The 11,341-nt window shown below is 43.3% G+C and overlaps 1 protein-coding gene across 2 annotated transcripts in view; it reads left to right on the top strand.

Annotated features, from left to right (window-relative positions):
• The first annotated feature begins 201 nt into the window (after positions 1-201).
• The window catches only part of LOC106607751 (mitogen-activated protein kinase kinase kinase 5), a 61,335-nt gene continuing 50,195 nt past the window's right edge, over positions 202-11,341 (top strand). Inside the window, exon 1 of one of the 2 annotated variants that reach the window (XM_082976809.1) lies at positions 202-1,271. In XM_082976809.1, the coding sequence (XP_082832935.1) occupies positions 857-1,271 (415 nt within the window). In that variant the 5' untranslated portion in view covers positions 202-856. The remainder of the gene's footprint in view (positions 1,272-11,341) is intronic. The other variant, XM_014205044.3, reaches the window with a different exon arrangement.

Raw genomic sequence — 11,341 nt, 5'->3', positions numbered from 1 at the left:
ACAATGAGCCCGTCCTCCAATAGCTCCTCCCACCTGCCTCTTCTACTCAGAATCAAGGAGTATGATTCATTAGTTAAAATTACTTGAAATATTTTCTTACTGGAAAATAGCAGACTGTCGCTTTAAGGGGAAATACGCTCCAACTGTTCCAAATATGGTCATGTCACCGCCCCGTAAACAAGGCTCAACCGCCAGCTAGTGTGCATGAGCCTGTGCAGGAAAGATAGTAGTGGAAATAGGGCAGGGTCCAGGGACTGGACATAATATTCGCGTTGGTATTCATTATTCTATGGGCATGGTTTCTAGATGATAGGCTATTCATTGCGCGGCTGCACAGATTTGGACAGCAACCCAGATCTGCTTTCTAGGACGATGGATCAACCGAAAACAAGCTCATGAGGGGTTTGTAACGATTGAAACCTGTGTTAGTGCGCAACTTCGGAAACTATGTGTAGTCGATCTGGCGACTCGCAAGAATGTCGCAATTGAGTGGTAACTGTTACTTTCCATAGGATCGTTAGGTGTATGTGAGTAGCCTATGTGTCGTGACTTCACAGTAACGGTGTCTTTCAATGGTGGTAGTTCGCACTATCTTGGTTCATGATCATTGCAGATCGCACAATTTCATGCGAAACCAGGAATGAATTTACAGGAGGTTGACCCATATCACCAGACTGTTGTTTACCTGTGTTGAAATACCTTCAAATAGTATGGACATTTTCCTTGCGTGCCTTTTGCATACAATGTCTGTGAGGAAACGTGCGTAATGTTGACTTTGGGTGTATGGAGATGTTGGGCAACTGAGCATCCATAACAACACAGAGGGATTGTCAACCAAAACAGACTTTGAAAAACAATGAGTCAAGATGAAGGGATATCCTTGTCGGTCCCCTTTTCTAGTCCTGGCTCGAACACAGAGGGTGCCCGCGGGGGATCTGCTGGCTCCCGGGAAGAGAGTGGCTGCGGTGACCCCATCCCCGCCGCCGGGACATTCTGGCACGACTCTGTGGTCAGCGGAAGCATCAGTCCGAGTATCCTGAGCTGTCCGATGGACAGTGGCTGCTTGTTGTCTACGGGGAAATATAAAAGCAGGGCTGTCACCGTGGCATATGTCGTCAACAGCGAGCTCACTCAACTGCACACCGCAGAGAACATGGCCCTGCATTGCCTGAAAGACGCGTGCGAGTCCGTGGGAAGTCAACTGGAAATCATACACTTCGGGAAGATAGACTTTGGGGAGACGTGTGTGCTTGACCAGTTCTATAATGCAGGTAAGAGGTGATGATGACATGCAGCGTGCATGAGATAGTTTGAGGGCAACATATTCAATAACCTATCAGAACCAAACCATATTTACTTATGTCACTGTCTTTTCATCTAAACCAAACCCCAGACATCAAATCCCAGCCTTCAACATATGACATAGGGGATATTCATATAAGGTCAAACGTTTTAGAACACCTACTCATTCAAGGGGTTTTCTTTATTTGTACTATTTTCTACATTGTAGAATAATATTGAAGACATCAAAACTATGAAATAACACATGGAATCATGTAGTAACCAAAAAAAGTGTTAAATAAATCCAAATATAGTCTATATTTGAGATTCTTCAAATAGCCGCTCTTTGCCTTGATGTCAGCTTTGCACACTCTTGAATGAGTAGGTGTTCAAAAACTTTTGACCGGTAGTGTATTTACCAAAGGTATAACAGGTTCACTACTGTTCAATAAACATTCCTGTGGGTGGGAATTGACCTACGGTGCACATTTATCCACATGCCACACAATTTGCTCTAATGGGGCTTCCATGGTGGTTGCCATAGGCAGCACACATTTTTACACAACATTTTTACATGTCATGGCTTAGAAGCCTTACATTAACATCCCCAGTTTACATCTTTCTTTCCACTACATATCCTATAGCCTACCCATTTGTGTTCATCTGGAACACATAGAGCACTGAATAGTCTCAATGTGGGAATGCCTAATTTGCTCCACAAATGTGCCTCTAGATGTGAGCCTCCTGAGCATCATGGATTGTTCTGCTAAGTATGAGCAGGGGTTTGCGTTTCCATTAGACTCCAGAAGTGAACTGAACCTTTTGACTAAAGCACTTTTCCTCCTTTGCCCATATATCTACAAATGTTCCCTTAATCCCAAATGGAAATGTGTTGTTGCCTAGTGGGGTTTCTTAAAAAGATTTTCAAAATGTGTATTACTGTGTGTTTGCAAGGATCACTCCTTCATATGAATATCAGCTGATGACCTGGATTTTGGATCGTGGTCGATTTCATGGTCCACTGGACGGTCGACTATAATGCTATTTGCCAACCCTCAAGGTTTGAAATATAGAATGGGAGATGATGAGGGACATACTATGAAGTTGTATAGTTGCGGCCAGATATATTGGCACCCTTGCACTTTTTTTTTTTTTACACAATTCCCTATTTCTTCTCAAATAAATTGAAATAATTATATATTTTTTTGTCTCCACACCTTGTTATTGGATTTTCAACATTGCAGAACCATTTTTATTTTTGTAAAGACATAGCATGGATAAGATTATTGGCACCCATGAGCTAGTACTTGGTTGCACAGCCTTTGGCCAAAATAACTGCCAACAAATGCTTATTGTAGCCATCAATGAACTTGCTGCACGTTTTTACTGGCTATTTGACCCACTCCTCAGCAGAAAACTGCTCTATTTTTTCCCTCCATCGACTGCTGTTTTCACCATAGGTTATGGATGTGATTCAGATCTGTGCTCTTTGCTGACCAACAGTCTTTTTTCCACTCTTGAACCATTCTAGGGTGCTTTCGATCTGCGTTTGGGGTTGTTGACTTGCTGGAAAACCCACGACCATCAACAGATACAATGTTTTTGGACACCGGGTTGAACATTGCACTCTAAAACACCTTGATAATCTCCTGATGTCTTGCACACATGTAATGCCCCCCAGTACAAGAGGCAGAAAAGCAACCTCACAGCATTATCAAACCTTCCCCGTGTTTGATTTTAGGGTGGGTGTTCTTTTCGTTCAATGCTTCATTTGGTCATTGGTAAATATAGGAGACCCCACTGCTGAAAGAGACACAATAAATCCTGATTGAACTTCTCAGAATCCCACCTAAACAAACCTCAATCCTGGGGAAAATGTTCTGTGGACCAATAAAACAAAATTAGAGCTCTTTGGCAGTACAGATCAGCACTGTGTTTACTGATGACCAAATGAAGCATTCAATGAAAAGAACACCCACCCTAAAATCAAATATTTGGAAGGTTTGATAATGCTGTGGGGTTGCTTTGCTCCTCTGGTACTGAGGGCATTGAACTTGCGCAAGGCATCATGAAACAGCAGATTATTAGGTGTTTTGGAGTCAATGTTAAACCTAGTGTCCTAAAACATGGGGAACCATTAAGGTTGTTGGTCTTCCAGCGGGACAACAACCCAAAACACACATCAAAAAGCACCCAGAAATGGTTCAAGAAGACATTTGTTTTTATTTGAGTCACTTAGCAGATGTTCTTATCCAAATTACAGGAGCAATTAGGGTTAAGTACCTTGCTCAAAGGCACATCGACAGATTCTTCACCTAGTCAGCTCTGGGATTCGAACCTTTCAGTTACTGGCCCAACTCTCTTACCTGCTAGGCTATCTGCTGCCTCAGAAGAGATGCTGGAATGTTCTGGAGTGGCCAGCAAAGAGTCCAGATCTGAAACACATCCAAAACCTATGGCGAGAGCTGAAAACAGCAGTTGGTGGAGGGTGCCCCTTAAGCACTGAAAAATTAAAGCAGTTTGCTGCTTAAGAGTGGTCCAAATTGCCAGTAGAAAGGTGCAGCAGGCTCATTGATGGCTACAAGAACCGTTTGTCTGCAATTATCTTGGCCAAACGCTGTGCAACCAAGTACTAGTTCTGTCGAGCTAATTATTTTTGTTCATGCCATTGTTCTTTATTTTGTAAATTCAAATCGTATACTTAAGTTTACAAAAATAAAATTGGTTCTGCAATCTTGAAAATCGAATAATATTGTGTGGTGACCAAACATTTTTTTAAATGTCAACTTATTTTAGAAGAATTAGGGAATTATTTAAGAAAAGTGCAAGGGTGCCAATATTTTTGGCCGCAACTGTATATAGCTAATGCAATTGTATCCCTGACACATAAAATACACAGTAATAACACTAATGACATATTCTCCATGGTAATATTCCATAATACAATAGGGCATTTTCTCAGTGAAGAAAATGTTAAAACACCCGTGTTATATAGACTTAGCTGACATCATAGCTAAAAGGATTGTCGGTTGTCAAAACATTGTTGGTTGTGTAAACAGAACTCAATTTTCCCCCCTTTTTTTGTTTGGCTATTTTCCACAGGGCCTTCAGTATAATTCAAATGGGAGGTGGAAAGCAGTTCCCAGAAACCCCTTTTGTATCTGTTAAATGAACACAAGCTTTATTGAGTTGACTGATTGCCAACTTCTTTATCGTGTTCCTACAACAGGACATGTTAGGGATGGAATCATGGAACACAAGAAACGAGGAAAAAAACTCTAGCTTTTGTATACAATGAACTAGAGGCTTGTCCGCTTTACTCCTTATTTGGAAAAGTTGAACTACCACATTCTGAACGACAGTGCTTACCTCATAAGAAGGGAGCATTCACAGAACATGTAAATAAGTGCATCAGCAATGTGCAGGTGGAAGCACATTTTTACAGTACATCAAATAGCTGTTCAGATCCACATAAAATGTTCACATGTTGTGACCTCACTGAGTAAACACAGCAGTGGCTATTGACCTAACCCCATCAGCTCAATAGATAAAGGTCAAAGCACACATTCATCCTAACGAAGTGAGCCAGTGGTGTAGGCTACTGTTAAAAAGGGGTCATGGTTTTAAGGCTTTTTAAGGCATCAAAAAATAAATGGATAATGCTTTGCCTTTACTGTATGTTGGTCCCCAAAGGACAACACTCTTGCACTGACTGCCACCTGTAACTGTGCCGGGAAGCAGTATAAGCCATAGCTATGGCATGCAGGAAAGTACCGTCATGGTTGATCATTATACCACGTCTGTGTAATTTGGATGGAGGACAATAGTGTTTAAGAGTCCATGGTGATTCCGAGAACAGTATTACCTTGGTATAAGTGTTTGTTTACCCCTCAGCTAAAGTGGCTCCGCTGTGAGCTGAACTGAACCATTGGCTGTCTGACTGTGCGAACTAGACGACAAGCCTGTACACAGTGTCTTCTCACACCAGGGACCCAGTGTGTGTTCCATTCAGTTGCTCGAGTGTTTGTCCTTTTGAGAGTCTGTATCCATGACATCCCAAATCCTACCATGTAAATCTCTGGAGAAGAAAGTCTGGATGTTTCACCCACAGTCTCTCCTCATTACAGTTTGTCCCAAAACGAAGTACTGAATTTCAGCACCATATCACTGGAGGCTGTCATAAAGGAAACAGTCAAACTGTTGTGATGTACAGTAGAGGTCATCTGGAGGGAACAACTCTCCCCAAACGATGTGGTATCACATGAGACAAAAGATTGAATGTATAATCAAGAGTGTGTCCTTTGATAGAGAATTCTGTTTTGGAGAAGTATCTATAGAGTATATACTGGATTCAAAGGTTATCAGTCACTCAACATTACAGGATAGGCCGACACACACCACATTCAGCATTGTTTTCCCTGTCAAAGGATTCCACCACAAGATCCCACATGCAATCTGGTCTGACCTGAAGGCTGGCTGGCTGGCAGCTGTCACTCTCTGCTCCCATTGGTTGTCTATTAAGTTGTTTATCCATGTTCATGTGTATGCTGGCTGCCCATGTGGGCCAGAGAGCATTAGGTCAGGAGAAATTGGATCACCAACCACACTACTTTCCAGGGAATCCAGTCTGTACTGGAAAGGAAGAGAAAAAATCCATGTGTTCCTCAGAAAAATAGAGTGGTGTAGAGGGTTGGTTGACCAAAGCACTCTGTCAGGTTTTATCTGCAGTTTGGATATGTGGTGTCACATTTGCCAGCAGTAGTTGGCAGTAGGGCAAGGGAGTAGTTATGACCTGTAGATGTTGGCAGGGTGAGACTATCGCGTGACCTCACAAAGGTATCTTGGTGCTGTATTTCGTTATTGCCAGGTGATCACTTTGTATATTAGTATCCTTCATGTTAAATGGAATTACATTGAGACATCATTCATTTGATAGAAAACAAACCCCTCTAGTTAAAATAAAGTGCTCTTGTTAAAAACAAGTTCTGTTTTAGTCATCAAATCAAATTTATTTATATAGCCCTTCTTACATCAGCTGATATCTCAAAGTGCTGTACAGAAACCCAGGGTAAAACCCCAAACAGCAAGCAATGCAGGTGTAGAAGCACGGTGGCTAGGAAAAACTCCCTAGAAAGGCCAAAACCTAGGAAGAAACCTAGAGAGGAACCAGGCTATGAGGGGTGGCCAGTCCTCTTCTGGCTGTGCCGGGTGGAGATTATAACAGCACATGGCCTAGATGTTCAAATGTTCATAAATGACCAGCATGGTCAAATAATAATAATCATAGTAGCTGTCGAGCGTGCAACAAGTCAGTAACACAAGAGTAAGTGTCAGTTGGCTTTTTCATAGCCAATCTTTGAGAGTATCTCTACCGCTCCTGCTGTCTCTAGAGAGTTGAAAACAGCAGGTCTGGGACAGGTAGCACGTCCGGTGAATAGGTCAGGGTTCCAGCAGGTCTGGGACAGCAGGTCTGGGACAGGTAGCACGTCCGGTGAACAGGTCAGGGTTCCATAGCTGCAGGCAGAACAGTTGGAACTGGAGCAGCAGCACGGCCAGGTGAACTGGGGACAGCAAGGAGTCATCAAGCCAGGTAGTCCTGAGGCATGGTCCTAGGGATCAGGTCCTCCGAGAGAGAGAAAGAAAGAAAGAGAGAGAGAGAATTAGAGAGAGCATATTTAAATTCACACAGGACACCGGAAAAGACAAGAGAAATACTCCAGATGTAATAGACTGACCCTAGCCCCCCGACACATAAACTACTGCAGCATAAATACTGGAGGCTGAGACAGGAGGGGTCAGGAGACACTGTGGCCCCATCCGATGAAACCCCCAGACAGGGCCAAACAGGTAGGATATAAGCCCACCCACTTTGCCAAAGCACAGCCTCCACACCACTGGAGGGATATCTCCAACCACCAACATACCATCCCGGGACACGGCACAGCCCAAGGGGGGGCGCCAACCCAGACAGGAAGACCACGTCAGTGACTCAACCCACTCAAGTGACGCACCCCTCCCAGGGACGGCATGGAAGAACACCAGTAAGCCAGTGACTCAGCCCCCGTAATAGGGGTAGAGGCAGAGAATCCCAGTGGAAAGAGGGGAAACCGGCCAGGCAGAGACAGCAAGGGCGGTTCGTTGCTCCAGCCTTTCCATTCACCTTCACACCCCTGGGCCAGACTACACTTAATCATAGGACCTACTGAAGAGATGTGTCTTCAGTAAAGACTTAAAGGTTGAGACTGAGTCTGCGTCTCTCACATGGGTAGGCAGACTATTCCATAAAAATGGAGCTCTATAGGAGAAAGCCCTTTTAGTTTGTTTCTTTAACAAGAGGCCAATGAGGAAGTGCAAGGCAAATCTTGGCAACTGGCACTGTAGTGACCAGGCAGCTCTTTGTGTTTGTGAGATTGGATGGGATCAATTCACATTCTGTTCTTACACTTTCCCCTTGGGCCATGGCACTCACTACTCACTCTCTGAAATATGCTAGTGTGAACAGAAACTAAACTACCAGATGCCGAGGATTCCTTCTACCAAAGGCCCTGGTGCTACTGACAAGTTACTCTCCTTTCCAGTCAGAGCTGGGGTTTGTCTCTTTCCTGCATATTGCACTCATTTCTAAAAATAAAGTAGTATTTCTTATTTTTGGGCAAGGCTTCCAAACAGCTGATTAACCACTGTAAAAGTACCCTGCATGCTTTCCTATGGCTGGGTTTATTTATGGAATCAGGCACGACATGCTCAATTTAAACACCAACACGGTGTCTTATTCCTTCGATTGTTTTTGCATAACAACACTGAACCTAATTTGGGCACTTAAGCCTCTTTTAACTGGTTTGGTTTCATGGGCCAACAAACCTGATCTGAAAATAACAATACACGTCTGAGTGCTTCAATTGCTTCCTGGAAGCAGCTAGCAACACTGGATGCTGTGTGAATTGAATATTAGTCCCATAGATTTTTCTTGACTGATTGTAGGACATCACGATGCACTGGTAGTTCCCTCTTCAGTTCCGCTTCAATTTGACTGCAGGGAAACATAATGGCATGTGAATGGAGCACACTATGCAGATAGAGGTCTCCAAGAACTCTGCTGTTTTTGGGAATTTTGGCAGAGGACATTCACATTTCTCTGGGCTTAAGTCACCACTGGCCCCTTCGAGCACGGTCATTATCAGACACAAGGTCCTATTGCATCTTTGGGGAAAAGAAAACTGCAGTCTGGGAAACATTCACTTCCAGTGGAGACTAGGGACCGTCATTCTTCCACTATGGGGTTGTTCCGTTCTGCGTCCTCCTCAGTGCGGCTGAGCTCCAGAGAAATCCATTACACTGGTGCGCTAGTAAACTCTCCTCTTTCCTCCTGAGTGATAAGGGGAAAGTACACATCATGGATGGCTAGACAGTGATGTCTTCACTCAACACTGTCATAGTTTGATAATGGATAGAGTGATTATCACTGAGCAGAATGTACTGAGAAATTAATGATTAAGCTTCAGTCATTCAATCATCCATCCACCATGGCGCGATGCCAAATGCTCAAATTCTCAACAAAGGCCTGATAATTTTCTTACTACAATCTGAAATAATTACATTCTCAAGTGTTCTCATCTTGTGTATGTCTCGCTGGCATTTATTCACTGTGGGTGGTCAGAAGATATGCTTGAAGTAGAGCTACAGGAAGTTTTCTTTGGATACGCTTGAGATCTTCAAAATATAAATGAAATATGGGAATGTAACGTTACTCTTACAGTTTTTCTAGCCTATCAACATTTGCATACATACATACACTCGGTGGCCAGATTATTAGGTACACCCATTTAGTACCGGATCAGACCCCCCTTTGCCTCTAGAACAGCCTGAATTCTTTGGGGACTAGAAACGTTACTCAATTGGTATCAAGGGAGCTAACGTGTGCCAGGAAAACATTCCCCACACCATTACACCACCGCCACAAGCCTGTACCATTGACACCAGGAAGGATGGGGCCTTGGACTCATGCTGCTTACGCCAAATCCTGACTCTGTCATCAGCATGACGGAACCGGGATTCGTTGGACCAGGCAATGTTTTTCACCTCCTCAATTGTCCAGTGTTGGTGATCACGTGTCCACTGGAGCCGCTTCTTCTTGTTTTTAGCTGATAGGAGTGGAATCCAGTGTGGTCGTCTGCTGCAATAGCCCATCAGTGACAAGGACCGACGAGTTGTGCGTTCCGAGAGGCCATTCTGCACACCACTGTTGTATTGCGCCGTTTGTTTGTGGCCCGCCTGTTCGCTTGCATGATTCTTGCCATTCTCCTTTAACCTCTCTCATCAACGAGCTGTTTTCGCCCACAGGACTGCTGCTGACTGGATGTTTTTTGTTTGTAGCACCATTCTCGGTAAACCATAAAGACTGTCGTGCGTGAAAAAGCCCAGGAGGCTGGGCGTTTCTGAGATACAGGAACCGGCACCCCTGGCACCGTCGATCATACCACGCTCAAAATCACTTAGGTCACTCGTTTTGCCAATTCAAACATTCAATCAAACAGTAACTGAATAACTCAATGCCTGTCTGCCTGCTTTATATAGCAAGCCACAGCCACGTGAACTGTCTGTAGGAGATAACAATTTTCGTGACTACGGTTTGCAACTGCACATGGGGACAAAGATCGTACTTTTTGGAGAAATGTCCTCTGGTCTGATGAAACAAAAATAGAACTGTTTGGCCATAATGACCATAGTTATATTTGGAGGAAAAAGGGGGAGGCTTGCAAGCCGAACAAAACCATCCCAACCGTGAAGCATGGGTGTGGCAGTATCATGTTGTGGGGTTGCTTTTCTGCAGGAGGGACTGGTGCACTTCACAAAATAGATGTCATCATGAGAAAGGAAAATTATGTGGATATATTGAAGCAACATTTCAAGACATCAGTCAGGAAGTTAAAGCTTGGTCGCAAATGGGTCTTCCAAATGGACAATGACCCCAAGCATACTTCCAAAGTTGTGGCAAAATGGCTTAAAGACACCAAAGTCAAGGTATTGGAGTGGCCATCACAAAGCCCTGACCTCAATCCTATAGAAAATTTGTGGGCAGAACTGAAAAAGCGTGTGCGAGCAAGGAGGCCTACAAACCCAACTCAGTTACACCAGCTCTGTCAGGAGGAATGAGCCAAAATTCACGCAACTTATTGTGGGAAGCTTGTGGAAGGCTACCCGCAACATTTGACCCAAGTTAAACAATTTTAAAGGCAATGCTACCAAATACAAATTAAGTGTATGTAAACTTCTGACCCACTGGGAATGTGATGAAAGAAATAAAAGCTGAAATAAATCATTCTCTCTACTATTATTCTGACATTTCACATTCTTAAAATAAAGTGGTGATCCTAACTGACCTAAAACAGGGCATTTTTACGAGGATTAAATGTCAGGAATTTTAAAAAACTGAGTTTAAATGTATTTGGCTAAGGTGTATGTAAACTTCCGACTTCAACTGTATGTGTTTTTCTGAGGCTTTGAAGAGGAAATGATACACATTGTCTGGCTTGTTTAAAAAAAAAGAAAGCTCTGTGAATGTGAGCATTTCATGACAATTCAAGACTTAAGTATTCATGCAAGTGTTTGCATAGGTCCATGGATTTATAATACATGATTCTTTGTCTCCCAGACACCTGCTAGGTGGGCACACACTTTGGCATGGAGTAAAAGAGGGAATCTAATCCCTCTGCCCTTTTTCTGATTGACCAGTAACACTCCTACAGAGGTAGAATAGCGATTCCACCAGTAGGAGGTAGAAACTGGATTAGAAAGCAACCAGAATGTATATTAGCCTACTTCTATCTTGTTTAGGTTTTTCCCCACCTCATTTTGGTCCAAAGGAGAGTTGTAGAGGCACAGCCTAGTCAAGCCAGAGGTGACTGAACACTCCCACTGTGTGTTTACGAACAACAGGCAAGGGGTTCAAATGGGTCTACGTAATTGACAAAGCAGCAACAATGTTTTTGGTGATTTATTGGTGATTTTTTTTGTTGTTGTTGGTTCGCTGAATGATTTAGTGTTGTTCATCAGAATAAGT

The sequence above is a fragment of the Salmo salar genome, chromosome 06 (genome assembly GCF_965601325.2).
Source record: "Salmo salar chromosome 06, fSalSal1, whole genome shotgun sequence".
NCBI lineage: Eukaryota > Metazoa > Chordata > Actinopteri > Salmoniformes > Salmonidae > Salmo > Salmo salar.
The sequence above is the reverse complement of the archived record's forward strand: the minus strand, read 5'-3'. Positions and strand labels throughout refer to the sequence as shown.